This window comes from Leucoraja erinacea, chromosome 18 (genome assembly GCF_028641065.1).
Source record: "Leucoraja erinacea ecotype New England chromosome 18, Leri_hhj_1, whole genome shotgun sequence".
Classification (NCBI taxonomy): domain Eukaryota; kingdom Metazoa; phylum Chordata; class Chondrichthyes; order Rajiformes; family Rajidae; genus Leucoraja; species Leucoraja erinaceus.
This window is the reverse complement of record NC_073394.1, coordinates 8,408,731-8,425,315: the sequence shown is the minus strand read 5'-3', so window position 1 is coordinate 8,425,315 and position 16,585 is coordinate 8,408,731. Positions and strand designations below refer to the sequence as shown.

Sequence of the window (16,585 nt, the reverse complement as noted above, 5' to 3'; positions counted from 1 at the left end):
TAGCCAAGACAAAAGCTTCATTAATTATAGATAAATGACTAGTTACTTCATTCATGGGACTCGAGTGTGGTTGCAAGTCCAGCATTTATTGTTCATCTTACTTTGAGAAGGTAATGGTAAGCTGCTGTATTTAAATATGTTATTGTTGTGGTAGTGAGGTGGGTATCTTAGAGGCCTTGTTGACCAGAATGGGTCACTGAAGATTGTTTGTCAATCAGGTGCAATTTTGCAATGATGCAAGTCTCATAACTGATGTTAGTTATTTTAGAACATACAAGTGCCCTCCATAATGTTTGGGACATCGCGGGCTTTCTATCGCAGAGCCGGGCAATTCCTCACCGGGAATCGGCAGAAGAAGTGCTCTGATCGCTGGCCCGCAGACTATAACATCCTGAAGCAGAGGTAGGTATGCGGAGCTTCTAGCCGCGGGCACGGCGTGGACTTTCCATCGCGGGGTCTAGGATCCTTTGCCAGGGATCGCCGGAGAAGAGCTCCGCCCGCCGGTCTGCAGCCTATAACATTGTGAAGCCCTGGTCTCCGGTAGGATGCGGCCGATTCGGAACTTCCAAGCCGCGTAGTGTCTGTCAGTATCAGGGGCATTCCGAGCATCCCGATGAGAGGGCCTGTACATCGGGCTGTCCGTAGCGGCGACTGCGGAGGGTTCATGGCCCCGACCACCAATGAACAAAGTAGGAGGACTGACTGAACATTATTGCCTTCCACCACAGTGAAGAATGTTGATTCCACTGTGGTGGATGTTCATGTTGTATTCTATTGTGTATTGTGCTCTTTTTTATTGTATGGCTGCATGGCAAATCAAATTCCACTGCGCATTAATTGGTGCATGTGGCAGTAAATGTGACCTTGAACAAAGACCCATTGTTTATTTATTTGCCACTACTCCGCAATTTGAGATTTGTAATAGAAAAAAAATCACATGTGGTTAAAGTGCACATTGCCAGATTTTAATAAAGGCCATTTTTATACATTTTGGTTTCACCATGTAGAAATTACAGCAGTGTACATGGTTCTCCAATTTCAGGGCACCATAATGTTTGGGACACAGCAATGTCATGTAAATGTAAATAGTCGTGTTTAGTATTTTGTTGCATATCCTTTGCATGCAATGACTGCTTGAAGTCTGCGATTCATGGGCATAACCAGTTGCTAGAGGTCTTTTGTGATGCTCTGCCAGGCCTGTATTGCAGCCATTTTTAGCTTATGTTTGTTATGGGGGCTAGTCCCCTTCAGTTTTCTCTTCAGCAGAAAAAAAAGATGCCCAATTGGGTTCAGATTGGGTGATTGACTTGACCACTCAAGAATTTACCATTTTTTAACTTTGGAAAAACTCCTTTGTTGCTTTAGCAGTATTTTGGGGATTATTGCCTTGATGTAGAATGAACTGCTGGCCAATGAATTTTGGGGCATTTGTTTGAACTTGAACAGATAGGATGTTTCTATACACTTCAGAATTCATTATGCTACTACCAGCAGCAGTTGTATCATCAATGAAGATAAGTGAGCCAGTACCTTCAGCAGCCTTACATGCCCTGGCCATAACACCCCCACCACCGTGTTTCACGGATGAGGTGGTATGCTTTGGATCTTGGGCAGTTCCTTCTCTCCGCCATACTTTGCTGTTGCCATCACTCTAATAAAGTTAATCTTCGTCTCATCTGTCCACATGACCTTTTTCCAGGACTGTGGTTGCTCTTTTAAATACTTCTTGGCAAACTGTAACCTGGCCATCCTATTTTTGCGGCTAACCAATGGTTTGCATCTTGCAGTGTAGCCTCTGTATTTCTGTTCGTGAAGTCTTCTGCGGACAGTGGTCATTGACAAATCTACACCTGACTCCTGAAGAGTGTTTCTGATCTGTCGGACAGGTGTTTGGGGATTTTTCTTTATTATAGAGAGAATTCTTCTGTCATCAGCTGTGGAGGCCTTCCTTGTCCTGCCAGTCCCTTTGCGATTAGTAAGCTCACCGGTGCTCTCATGCTTCTTAATGATGTTCTAAAAGTTGATTTTGGTAAGCCTAAGGTTTGGCTGATGTCTCTAACAGTTCTATCCTTGTTTCTCAGTCTCATAATGGTTTCTTTGACTTTCATTGACACAACTTTGGTCCTCATGTTGATAAACAGCAATAAAAGTTTCTAAAGGTGATGGAAAGATTGGAGGAAAGACTAGATGCTGAGAGATCTCTTATATCTGCATTAAAGAGGCATTTAAACACACCTGAGCAATTGCAAACACTTGTGAAGCCGTGTCCCAAACATTATGGTGCCCTGAAATGGGGGACTATTTATAAGCATATCTGTGATTTCTACATGATGAAACCAAAATTTATGAAAATACCCTTTAACAAAATCTGACAATGTTCACTTTAACCACATGTGATTTAAAAAAAAAATATTACCAATCTCAAATTGTGGAGTGCAGAGGCAAATAAATTGATGGGTCTTTGTCCCAAACATTATGGAGGGCACTGTACAACAGTTCAGCACAGGAACGGGCACTTTTGCCGACTGTGTCCGTGCTGAAATGATCCCAAATTGAACCAGTCCCTCTACTCGCATGTGATCCATATCCCTCCGTTCCCTGCACATTCATGTGTCTGTCTAAAAGCCACTATTGCAACTACTTCCATTCACCCCCACCACCCTACTCCTGGCAGCACGTTCCAGGCACCTGCCACTGTGTTTTAAATAAAACCTTGTCCTGCACATCATTCACAGTGGTGAATCGCTGGAATTCACACAGAGAGTGGTGAATCTCTGGAATTCTCTGCCACAGAAGGTAGTTGAGGCCAGTTCATTGGCTGTATTTAAGAGGGAGTTAGATGTGGCCCTTGTGTCTATTAAATGGTCATTCATCCCACAATCCGCAGTTCTGAAATAATATGGGTGTTTATTTGAGATTTGTTTAATATAATGAATTTGAATTCCCCAGATCTGTGGTGGTATTTGAAATGCCTTCAGATCACTGGTCTGGGACACTGGGTTGCATTTATTGATTTTTCTTTCTCCAATTAATTATTTTGTGCTGACAAAGCAATAAGGTTAACGCTTCTTACGGACCTGTTATTAATACTCAGGTTAAATTACATGTCAAGTTTTGAAGAAAAGTAATTCTGATCTGATGATTTGTATCCTATTTAATTACGGGACGTTCGATCGAGAGTGAATTTCTGACAAGATCATTATGGTAGATTTAAAATATTAACTGGGATACAGTGTACAAAATGCATGGGGCCTGAACTTCTAAACTGTTCTCAGGATAACCTGTTTGCCCATTATGTAGCAAAACCTATATCAGGTTTGGTTGGGGGAACTACAGCAAGATTAGTGAGAAATCATTTTTGTATAGTCATAATTCAGTTTAGTTTTGAATAGTTGGGTAAAAGAACTGAGATAAAATATGTATAAAGGTTCTAAATTGGGATATTGATAAACATACCAAACTAGGAACTCATTTGGTAAAACTACATTGGAAACAGCTACTTGAAGAGAAACAATTTCAGAGCATGGAATGTGGAAGATCAAGTAACAAAGTGGTGGATTGGAGGGGTTCGCGTTAAATGTCAAACAAAGGTGGGATTGTCAAATACGAATGTGTCTGAATGATAAGATGACAAGGAGACGTTGAAGATTGAAGGGGAAGATTATGTGAGCACATTTGAATACAACAAAGCTGAGGAGAGCAGTTGTCAGGCTAAGGAAATCCAAATATTTTGGAAAAACATTGGCAAGTGCAACAAAGAAAATCCATGATGCTTAAGACCACGAGGATAACAAAATAATATTGGGGACCCTGTGAAATGTGGTATGAGATGAGGTAGATATGTTTTCTTGATGCCACTTTTTGCAGCTGTCTGTCTTAACGAGGGAACATTTTATGCTGCGGTCGAGGAGGAGTATGTAAATATGGGATTGGATAAACTTTTTAAGAGAAAAATGCCAATGAGTATAACATTGTAAGGATGATGCATCAGTTGGTTTAGATGAGCCATGCCTGTCAAAAAGGTTAGAGCTTGGGGAGTTATTTTGGAGGCTCTGACTCAATCTTTCGATCCTCTGCTTCAGGAATGACACCAGAAGTTTGAAGGGTTGCCGATGTGCCTTTGTTTAGAGGAAGGGATAAATCAGATGAGTACAGACCACTTGGTTTTGCTTCATTAGCTAGATTCTAATGGGCGTGTCCCACTTAGGCGAGTGCAGGAGACTCTGCGCTCGCCACATGTTCGCTGATGGTCTCTAGTGAGTCTCCTGCAAGGTCGCGAGGAGTTGCATTCTGGCAACTGGTCGCTGCCTCAGTATGGTCGCTGGAAAATTTTCAACATGTTGGAAAATTTTCTGCGACCAAATATTTGTCGCCATGGAGAAATTCTATAATCCTGTAGTCGTAGGTGCAATTGTAGTGGGGTCGCCATGTAGTTATGGGTACTCGAGGTAGTCGTAGGTAGTTTTAGTTAATCACCTTTGCTTAACTTAATTACCAGTCTTTTTCATTGGCTCATTGGGGGAACAAAACATAAGCAGGAGTTTTCAGAACCAAGGATAACCGACTGGTAATGTTAAATGTCTGCCGTACTTCACAGCTTTGAATCTCTGGCTTATTAAAAGTTATCTGTCTTCCTAAAAGTTTTCTCCACTCATTCTTTCTTCCTCCCCCCCCCACCCCCCTCTTTTAAAGGACTTACTATATACTGTGCTAGCTGTCTTAATTACAGTACCAACCTTCCTGTTCATCGCGGTGTGTCTGTCTGTATCACCTTGACTTTGTACCATGTGAATTTCAGTCAGCGCTCCCCCGCTTGCCCTGGCCCCCGCCTTTGCGATGTGTTTTGTGTGTGTGTGTGTGTGTGTGTGTGTGTTCCACTCTGACAGTCGCCGTTCCAGTTCCCAGTTTTTCAGGCAACTGCCGGCAACTTGACAGTCGCCGGCAGTCCGCTGAAAAATCGCCTAAGTGGAACAGGCCCATAAGGAATGGTATAAACGATTTTTAAAAGGGTTTTTTTAGGACGTTTGAAGTTGTATAAAATTATTGGGGCCTTGGTTGGAGGAAGTAGGATGGACTTATTTTCCTTAGCAAATATGTCGAAGACGGGGCATAGACGAAAATAAATGGTAAGATTAAACAGGAGGTGAAGGAAAATGCTTTTGTCCGGAGGATGGTAAGAGTCTGGAACTCGCTGCCAGAAAAGAACAGTTAATGCAGCAGCCAATCATCACATTTAAAAAATAGTTTGTATATGAGATTATCTGACTCATACATGATTACAGGCGTAATGCTCAGTGTAAGAATTTGCTAGATTATAGGTAAGTTTCTCAAAAGGTATTGATGTGATGGGTTGAAGGGTCGCTGTCTCTCAAATTATATTTTTGAGATATTCCGATAGCACTGATTCTGCTAAACCGAATGCAACGTGTTATGCATTCTCACACCAGCTGAAGTCATCACACTCACAATTTTTCTTTAAATTGTTAATTCAAAGACTCGTGCACTCTTAAAAATTGTATTTCGAGATCAAACTAGCAATCTTCAGGAAGCTGTATATTTGCTTGTAATTCAAGTTGCTTAAATGCATTTGGTTTATGTGGAATGTGCAATGACCAGAAATATCAGTGAATTAAACTATTACAGTGATCTGTGTTTATCTGAAATCTCGGCATGAACGTCAATTAAAGAAAACACAATCCAAGAATTCCTTTGTTTCATCGCTGAAAGGTGGGAGTATCTTGCTTGTTCTTATCAAATAACAGTTCTATGGCGGCCTTTCTTCCCTCCCTCTCCCCCTCATTGTTCTTGTTATTAGAAATGGTCAGATGTATATTCGATAGTGATATCAAAGGGGCACTTTGTGCCAGCTCGGATCATTTGGCCATGATTTAGAAACATAGATGCCATGGCAAGATGTGTTCAGTTACCTGACAACATGAATTCTATCAGATGGTTTGCATCATTCAGTCGATACTGTCGACTTGCAATCTTACAATTTCGATACAGTCTAAATCACTTGACACAGGTGGCTGTGATTTCAAAACAATAATGATCATAAAGTTTGTGTCCTTTATAAAATGTTTACTGAAAAGTTAAAAGATAAAAACACTGGTGAGCCTGTGAAATAATTTGTATTCGGTAGTAATTTATAAATATAAACAAAATAAAATGAGTTTGAGCCTAATGGAAAGTTTTAGCTAAGAAGCTAAGCCTTTCTTTGATGCAGGGATACATTTTGAACTTTACACTTAAATGCAGAGATACTTATCAAATAGCTGAAAGCAATTTTTAATTTTCATTTGGTTTTCTATTAGATGGGGGGGGGTGGGGGGGGGGGGGGGGGGGGGGGGGGGGGGGGAAGGAAGGAGACAGCAAGCAAGAAAAGGCCAAGATAAACCAGCAACAGATGATCTCAGGCAGGGAGGTTCCCTGATAAGCAGCTTGTTCTAATTTTAGTGGCTTGTCACACAGACTATATTAGAGTTGTAATACACATTTATTTCAATGGTAATATGCTCTCGATGTTAATATAAATACTTCAAACGCCATGCTATGTTATAATGAGGATCAGTTCCTGTGGATTGGAGGGTAGCTAATGCTATCCCGCTTTTCAAGAAAGGAGCGAGAGAGAAACCGAGAATTATAGATGTTAGCCTGACATCGATGGTGAGGAAAATGCTGTGGAGTCAATTATTAACGAAGTAATAACGGTGCATTTGGATAGCAGTAAAAGGATTTGTCCAAGTCAGCATGGATTTATGAAGGGGAAATCCTGCTTGACTAATCTTCTGGAATTTTTTAGGATGTGACAAATAAAATGGATGAAGGAGAGCCAGTGGATGTAGTGGACTTCCAGAAAGCCTTTGATATGGTCCAACAGGAGATTAGTGGGAAACATTAGAGCACGTGGTATCCGGGGTAGGGTATTGACATGGATAGACAATTGGTTGGCAGACAGGAGACAAAGAATAAGAATAAACGGGTCCCTGTCAGAATGGCAGGCAGTGGCGGGTGGAGTGCCACCAAGGCTCGGTGCTGGGGACGCAAGTATTTACAATATATATTAATGATTTAGATGATGGGATTAAAAGTAACACTAGCAAAATTAGGATGGCACAAAGCTGGGTGGCAGTGTGAACTGTGAAGAGGATACTCGGAGGTTGCAGGGTGACCTGGACAGGTTGAGTGAGATGGCAGATGCAGTATAATGTAGATAAAAGTGAGGTCATCCACTTTGGCGGCAAGAACAAGGAGGCAGATTATTATCTCAATGGTGTCAGACTAGGAAAAAGGGAAGTGCAACGAGTCCTTGTACACCAGTCACTGAAAGTAAACATGCAGGTACAGCAGGCATTGAAGAACGCTAATGGCATGTTGGCCTTCATAACGAGAGGATTTGAGTTTAGGAACAAAGAGGTCTTTCTGCGGTTGTACAGGACCCTGGTGAGACCACATCTGGACTATTGTGTGCAGTTTTGGTCTCCTAATTTGTGGAAGGACATCCTTGCTATTGAGGCAGAGAAGCGTCGGTTCACAATGTTAATCCCCGGGATGGGTTGACTGTCATATGAGGAAAGATTGGTTAGACCTGGCTTGTATTCACTGGAATTTAGAAGGATGAGAAGGGATCTTAAAGAAACATATAACATTATGAAAGGACTGCACAAGCTAGATGCAAAAAAAATGTTCCCAATGTTGGGGGGAGTCCAGAACCAAGGGCCACAGTCTAAGAATAAAGGGGAGACCATTTAAAACTGAGATGAGAAAAAACATTTTCACCCAGAGAGTTGTGAATTTGTGGAATCTCTGCCACAGAAGGCAGTAGAAGCCAATTCACTGGATGAATTTAAAAGAGTTAGATAGAGCTCTAGGGACTAGTGGAATCAAGGGATATGGGGAGAAGGCAGACACGAGTTACTGATTGTGGATGATCACAATGAATGGCGGTGCTGACTCGATGTGCCAAATCACCACCTCATGCACCTATTTCCTATGTCTATGTAATATGATTTATTTCCCTGGTCTGTTGTGTAAATATACTGCTTTTGAAAAATACATGTTCAATAGATGTCTGATAGCTTTTATCTTGTAAAATACAAACATGCTTACAAATATGGTTCAGTTTACAATTAAGATTATATTTCTTAAATATTCCTATGGCATTGAGGCAGCAGGATGAGCTGTATCAATTTGGCAGGGTCCACACCTAATTGGTTCAAAAGCATTGATATCAATAGCATGCTCGTAGGACAAGAGAATCTGGCAGATCATTGGAATTGGATTACATTCCTTGTAGAGAAATTAATTGTAGTATTTTTATTCTGTTACTATCATATGATTGAGACAGCTGAAATAGCATAATTTTCTCCCAACAACTGTATTGAAGTGAGTTTCCATAACCTTGTCACTTTCAACAACCTTATGACTCGGATTGGTGAAAGTGATGTCACAATGTTGTTAGTAGTACGAGGTTGTATGTATATTGTGCAGCATTCAATTGAAAAGTCTTATCCATGGTGTAATTTGATTGTGAAATAGTGGGGGAAGTTATTAAAATTGAAATAAACACGTGTGTAAGATCTCTCCAGAGATGCTGTCTGTCCCACTGAGTTACTCCAGCATTTTGTGCTTATCTTCAAAATAAACACAAGGATGGATTCTCAATTTCTCTCACTCTCTCTCACTGCACCTCTTGCAACTTTTCTTTATCCACATGTTCTCTGTAGTTTTAGAAACATAGAAAATAGGTGCAGGGGTAGGCCATTCGGCCCTTCGAGCCTGCACCGCCATTCAATATGATCATGGCTGATCATCCAACTCGGTATCCTGTACCTGCCTTCTCTCCATACCCCCTGATCCCTTTAGCCACAAGGGCCACATCTAACTCCCTCTTAAATATAGCCAATGAACTGGCCTCAACTACCTTCTGGCAGAGAATTCCAGAGATTCACCACTCTCTGTGTGAATTTTTTTTTCCTCATCTCTGTCCTAAAAGATTTCCCCCTTATCCTTAAACTGACCCCTTGTTCTGGACTTCCCCAACATCGGGAACAAAACTGTTCTGCATGGTTTGATTGTATTCATGTCTGGTTGATCTGCTTGGCTAGCACGCAAAACAAAATCTTCACTGCATCTTGGTACACAACTATAATACGACAATACCAACATGCAAAAACTGTCATGCTTGTGTTCTGGTGTACCATTCAGGGGCACGTCTAGCAAAATAGAATGCAACATGGGCTTCAGGAGTAACTTCGGTGCCATTTTTTTTGTACTAACCATATATGCTTTGATACTCTCTTCCCAAAAAATCTCTCTATTTTCTATCCTTAATATACTTAATGATGGAGACGCCACATCTCTTTTTGGTAGCGAATTACAAAGATTCAATGTCCTCTGGGTGAAGTCATTTTTCCACCATTTTCCTGACTGGTCCACCAAGTCCACACTGCCAATTGATTACCCATTCACACTAGTTCTTTGTTATTCCACTTTCTCATTCACTCCCTAAACATTTAGGGCAATTTTACAGAGGCCAGTTTGCCTACAAGCTCGCACATCTGTTGAATGTGTGAGGAAAACAGAGCAAACTCACGTGGTCACGAGATTGTGCAAACCACACAGACAGCACCCGAGGTCAGGATTGATCCCTGATCTCTGGTGCTGTGAGGCAGCAGTTATACCAATTATTCACAATCTGCCAATTATTCATAATCAATAAAGATGGTTTGGCTGAAGAGACATAAAACTAGAAAGTACTGTGAGGCTCCATTGAGTTTTGAAGGTGAGGTGATTTGAGCAGATTTGAGTCCGAACTAAACATTAGTGAGCAGATTTATTTGTGAGTAAGCGCTGCTTGTTTTTATTAAAGAACCAACTACATTATTGAATCCGGTGTTGCATATAAATCAATATGGGGAATGATGACGGATTTCCGAGTGAATCAGAGGAGTTTCACAACATTGGTAATTTTGTGGTTTGTTACTGAGCTCAGCCCTTTCTTGAAATTTTCACAGCTGCTGGTTGAAGTTTGTCTCTCAAATAGACGTGTAGACCTCTAGCTGGCAGTACATTAATTTAGCGTCTATAGTGTATCTACCATTTAGTGAGTGATTATGGAGTGTGAATAGCTCCTAAACACAGATTTCTAAAATTGCGATAACATAGAAGGTTACCATTTAGCCAGTATGGTCTGTGCTGGTTTTTCGTAGAGCATTCCAGTTAGAACAATTTCCTGCTCTTGTTCCATAGTCTTACAGTGTATTTACCCAATTCCCTTTTGAAAGACACAATTGAATCCATTTCCAAGTTGTGCATTCCTTCGCATAATTAGTCTCTGTAAAAAGACCACCCTTGATAACATCCTGGACTTATTGCCAATCTCTTCGATTTTATCACCTCTACTCGACCACTGCAATGGGAGGAATATTTCTCAGCTTATTTGGTCTTAACATGGTTATTTTATATACCTCTATTAAATTGCCTTTCAATCTTCTCAGGCAGAGCAGCACATGATTCTCTAGTATATGTTACGGGAATCCCTCAATCCTAGAACTGTTTAAGTTAACTTTGCTTGCACCCCCTCGTGCATTTTAATTCTTCCTAGTCAGTGCTCACTTTAGTACACTTTAGGTTGTGACCTGGTGAATGTTTTATGGAAGTTCATGTTAACCTCCCTTTGACAGTTTTTTAAAAAAAAATCACTGACATATGAGAATATTTGATGGCCAATTTAGGGTTACTGAAATCTGACCTTTGGAAAGGCTTGGGAGGTTTATTCCATGTGGTTTAGCTGATCTTGATTCTTTCTTTGTCAGAGGCCTGGTGGTGAAAGGCAATGGGAGAACATCTAAATAGCAAGTAGAAGGCTTACGCTTAAGCTATTAACCTGTTAACAGAATTTTTTTTTTAACTTGGATGATTTAAAATTGACCTGATTAAAGTTTTAAAAATGCTGTTAATTATTAATATTTTTCATTAATTCCCAGGAGTTAGAAGATGCTTTGTTGATCGATAACTGGGATTTTTTGGAGGACTTGGTTTCTAAACTTCTTCGAGGATGTTACCAACGCAAAGATATTAAGTGAGTTGCACTGCCATTTCTAAGCAATATTCACTGCTGCATGTTCTTTCAACTGAATTTATTCTGTTTGTAGGTAATGTTTGAGATGTCAGATTGCAAAGTGTCCATGCTATAGTAGCAACCTGCCTGTCTGATATGTTTTCAGACAGAATTTAGTAACCATTGATTTTGTCAAAACTTCTAAGGAACAATAACTTTTAAGTAAGCTACAATCTATCACAAGCTTGTTTTCAAAACATTATAAAAGTATAATTTTGAAACTGTGACGTTTTGCACCTTGATTGGTGAAATAGGTAAAATAGTATATTTTTCCAGATAGCGGAAAAAAAGTTTTGGTGTTCAGGTATTCGTAGTGTGTTGGTTAACAAAGTATGTGGTAAACATGCAGGTGTGGCAAGCAATGAACATTGAATTGTATGTTTATTGAAAAGGTGTTGCATTGTTAAGGAAGTTTTTCAATAGTTGAGGCAACATCTGGAATACGTTATTCGGGTAAGATCTTTTTTAAAGAATATATTTACATTTGAGACATGTTCACTGGATTGGTTTTAAGTGTTTGAGATTCTCGGAATGGTGCTAAAGTCCGTAAAGCACACCAAAAAAGTATTGTTGGAATGGTGCGGGTACTAACCTGCTATGTTCAGCAGGAATTTTCTCATGAGAAATCAGGCCAGCCGATCTAAACCAAGTCTTAAATATTTGTGCTATTAAATTTATTGTGCTGTGATCCATGTAGGCCTCCAATATGTCCAAAGCTTTTGTTGTCTCCAGTTGCAAATAAAATATTGATAGTTTCCCAGAACTTAATCAGCTTGCTTGTTGTGTTGTTCATCTTTGTACTTGAAGCATCGGTGCTAAATTTTGCTTCTGTGCTCTTGCACCAAACCCATTTTGGTGATTTCTAAGACTTGTGTACCATGTCAAAAAACAAAATTATGCCAGAGAAGGATTGGATTTTGTACTAACTACCATAAGCCAATATTAATATTCTTAGTCCTGATGGATGGTCTTAACCCAAAACTTTGACAATAGCTTTGCTTTTAGTCATGCTGCCCAACCCGAGTTCATTCAGCTCCTTGTTTTTTGCTTGAAATTCTTAACCTGAAATATACTTGATAAATTCAACAAAATACTATTGTACAACATGTAATAGAAAAGCACAGGAAGAAACGTTGGGCCACGATATCTTATTTACATGGCGAGACATGAGACTGAAAAGTAGATGCAAGTAGGGAGACTAAAGGTATGGTAAAAGTACTGAATGAGTCCATTCAATATGTCTTTACCATAGATGGGGGAAAAAACTAAATCGCAGTAAAGGAAGAAGCAGTTGCAATAATGTACAATCCATAAAGAGAAAAGAACAATGTACAAGGATACAATAATTAGATGTAGGAATAGGTTGTATTAGCCTATTCTATCATTTATCAAGGGCAGAGCTGATGTAAAATGATATATTTAAATAGGAAGAATAAAAAGAGGCAATTTAATCCTTAGAGATCCTTTCTAAAAGAAGCTGCTGGAACGTAGGCGGTATACACAAATCTTTGGAAAAGGACAGGGCAGGTTGTGAAAGCTGTTAAGGCTGAGTATATCCTAAGTTTTATAAATAGAGATATAAAATGCAATGGCAAATTGAATTTCATCAGCTGGAAAGGTAGGGCTTTTCCTAATAGCAGATAAACCGAGGAAGAGATTGCAGAAGTGTTTGAACCACCATGAAAATAATTTTTTACACAGAGAGTAGTGAATCTGTGGAATTCTCTGCCACAGAGGGTAGTTGAGGCCAGTTCATTGGCTAGATTTAAGAGGGAGTTAGATGTGGCCCTTGTGGCTAAAGGGATCAGGGGGTATGGAGAGAAGGCAGGTATGGGATATTGATTTGGATGATCAGCCATGATCATATTGAATGGCAGTGCAGGCTCGAAGGGCCGAATGGCCTACTCCTGCACCTATTTTCTATGTTTCTATGAAAAATAAAGAGCGATTTTCCATTGGAGAACCACAAAAATGCTGTGATTGGCCTAAGAATCAAAGGTCACAAGAGGGAAAGCTTTCACATTCGGTGAGTAAGGAATTAATTCACTGAAAGGTGAGAGAAGCAATCTCAGTCATGACATTTAAAAAAAAAACAGACAACTGTATGAGTTTAAAAGTAATTGCAGGTCTCCAGGGTGAGAGCCAAGGTACAAACATTCTGGATTGTGGATACTTTAAAAGGCTCATTTGGGCCCAAAGGCCTCCTTGTCACTGGCAATATATGTCCAAAAGGTTATGAGGCTTATTAAAAGACGAGTAGTGAGAAGTTTAGGGATAGTTCTTGAATAATGTAGTCACCAATGTCAAAGATTTAAGGTTGCAGAACAGGTCAGAATTGGAGGACTGCAAAGATCTTGGTGGCCAGAGATGACAGGTTACTCAAAATGGGTGGGCAAGGTGAAATATTTATTTTAAAAGCATTTAAATTTAAATTGGAATTACCTTGTATCGAGGCCAATCAGCCCATGTGGCACTGGTTAAGATAAGCCTTGATAACGCTACGATTTTTCGCCATCTCCTGTGCTGCGAGTGCACCAAGTTTCATTTCGATTGGTGGCTTATTGTAAAGGTTAGCAAGTTATAAAAAATCTTAAAAAACGCACGCGCGCATATCAATCTCCTCTCCTGCCAATCGGCGCTGCGTGGATTAGTCTTTTCTGTCGCTCCCCGGGACGGTCTGCCCCTTCCTGTGCCATTGCGTCTTTACTGGAGCTGCTTGTGACCAGCGGAGGTCTCCAACCAGACACAATTTTCGGAGGGACCATAACCGGCCCGGCCCAGCCCAGCTAGCCAGTCAGATGTCGCCAAACAAAAAGCGGAGACTGATCCTGGTGGAGGAAAACGACCAGCGACCGGCCCCTTCCCCTCTGGTCCCCCCCACTGGCTCCTGCCCCCCTCCCTGTGATACCCCCCCCCCCCCCCCCTTCCCCCCCCCCCACCCACGCCCCCCTTCCCCCCCACACACCCCCCCCCCCCCCTCCCCTACCTCTCTACCCATCTAGGCCCCACATAATTTTAAAGACCTCAATTAAATCTCTTCTCAGCCACCTCTGTTCCAAATAAAACAGTCCTAGCTAATCCAGCAGTTTCCCAGTCCTGGCAATGTGTGAAAGTGCTGCCAACATATTTCCTGTAACATGGTGACTAAGCAGTTTGAGAGCCTGAGTAGGTCAGTGGGGTCAGTTCTATCCACTATTCTCATATTCGCTCTATCCTGTAGAGAGATGAGGAAAATGTGATGCTCACTGTCTGAAAGCTTAGTAGAGCTGGAACACACAAGGTTAGATATCATGCTGGAAACTGGGATCGAGGTTTTATTTCGAACAGCACATGGTCTGTTAGTCTCCATTATTGTAAATTTTCTGATGTACTTTTTTGATGAACACGTGTGTTTATTTGAATGTCTCCTTTCATGAAGTTCAAATAAAAATACACCCCATTCCTTGGAGCCGGGGTTCAACTGTTTTGGCTGTCCTGACCAGTAGTTTTTTTGGAGATTACTTATGGAATTTTATAATGCATGATTAACATTGGCATACGACACTTCTATTAAATTAAACAGGAAGAATGTACTTAATATATACTCAGAATTAATATGCACTATCCTGTCGAGGTGTCTTATTTAACGCGATGGCCTCTGCTAAAGACCCAGGGTTTTGACCTTAGCTGTGTGATCAGCTGGATTAATACACAGCTGAGATAACAGATTAGAAAACTAATTCTCCTGAGCCTGTGCCGATGACAACAGTACATTCGCCACTTAATCAACATATTTTGGTTTTGGTTCTAAAAGTTGCTGCTTTTTTTTCTTAATCTATTTCATGTTTTTTTGCTAAAACGTAAAATATGTCTCCAATTGGCACAAGAAAAATCTACACTAATGCATCGAAGACCGTTTGTGGGGCTTGAATCCCAGATATTTAATTTGATGTGGAGCATTATACTTTCCATTCACTTTGTTTCTGGCATATATCCCCTTTTCCTCCAGATAGCATATATGAGACCTCTGGAACTTCAAGCAATGTCTTTACAACAGCAGAGTTATTTGACTCAAACTGCTGTAAAATCTTTTGGCACCGAGTTTAGTATATCCTACTATGACCTGAAGCTTGAATCATGGTACAGACAAAGGCACTCGTTGACTCACTGAAATAATTACTCAAAGGTACTTTGTTTATCTCAACAGCATAGAGAATTTCCACATGTATCTTGAAGACATCATTCGACATCGATGGGAACTCGAAGAGGGGAAGGAAAACCCACTTCAGGGAATACACTTTAGGGCTCTTTCTTCCAGGATAATAGTTGAAATTTTGCACAGACTCTGTGATTACCGTTTGGATGCCACAGATGTATTTGACCTTCTAAAGGTGAGGGATTCTTTTCTCTCAAATATATCATGGTACAAGGGCTCTAATTAAACATACTGGAGTGCAGCAGCACTGGTCATGTAGTTGGCATGTTGATGTTTAACGTTGTAAATCCTTAATTTTAGTGTGTGCCACCGTACGGGGTCATCTTATCCATAAATGCAAAGCACAGTTCATTCCAGATCAGACTTTAATCTTTCATTGCCTTAAGAACAATACCCACAGTTTATCTAGTCTTCCCATTCTAATCCCTTTGGCTCAACTTAGTGTCATTCTCGAATTGAACGTGGTAATAAAGCTACGACTTCTCTAAGCTTGTGCTTCTCTTAATAAAACCAAACATCCTTTCGTTTTGAAAAGCAAATTTCACAGAGCCTTTTCCGTGTGTGTGTGTGTGTGTGTGTGTGTGTGTGTGTGTGTGTGTGTGTGTGTGTGTGTGTGTGTGTGTGTGTGTGTGTGTGTGTGTGTGTGTGTGTGTGTGTGTGTGTGTGTGTGTGTGTGTGTGTGTGTGTGTGTGTGTGTGTGTGTGTGTGTGTGTGTGTGTGTGTGTCCCCCCCCCCCCCCCGCCCTAGCCGGGTGGAACATACTAAAAGGCGCCTCGCAGCACACTGGACGTCGTGCTTCCTTTTGTACTACAACGCCATGCTCTGCTCTTATCTTTACTAAAATAGCCAGTTCACAGACTTGGTCTTGTTGTTCCTCTCTTTTCTCTCGCCCTCACCCGCCCCACCATAACAATTTATCTCTGCAGGTTATGCTCTAGAAACCTATCTCCATTTTCCATATTGTGTGGGTATTTTACACGGTTTTATCCTTTTTAATGAGGTTGTACATTATAGAATTACAAAAATTATATGTGGGAAGCAGATTTTTACTACAAATCTTGGTATCATGTAAATTAATTTTGTTTCAGGGTCTTGAAGCAGATAGCTTGAGAGTAGAGGCCCTTGGAGAAGACAACGCTGGGGCCCGATACTGGTATTTTTACGGCACCAGATTATACAAAGAGCTGCCTCCACCACCACCAAAGGAGGAACCAAAATATAAACCATCAAAGAATGATAATAAGTAATTTAGATTTTGTCTTGTAAAT

The 16,585-nt window shown here is 40.7% G+C and overlaps 1 protein-coding gene across 1 annotated transcript in view; it reads left to right on the top strand.

The window, feature by feature from the left end:
- Positions 1 to 16,585, top strand: part of LOC129705611 (chromatin remodeling regulator CECR2-like) — a 38,203-nt gene that overhangs the window by 17,133 nt on the left and 4,485 nt on the right. The window contains exons 2-4 of the mRNA XM_055649231.1: positions 10,989 to 11,083; positions 15,309 to 15,492; positions 16,406 to 16,560. Coding sequence (XP_055505206.1) covers positions 10,989 to 11,083; positions 15,309 to 15,492; positions 16,406 to 16,560 — 434 coding nt within the window. The remainder of the gene's footprint in view (positions 1 to 10,988; positions 11,084 to 15,308; positions 15,493 to 16,405; positions 16,561 to 16,585) is intronic.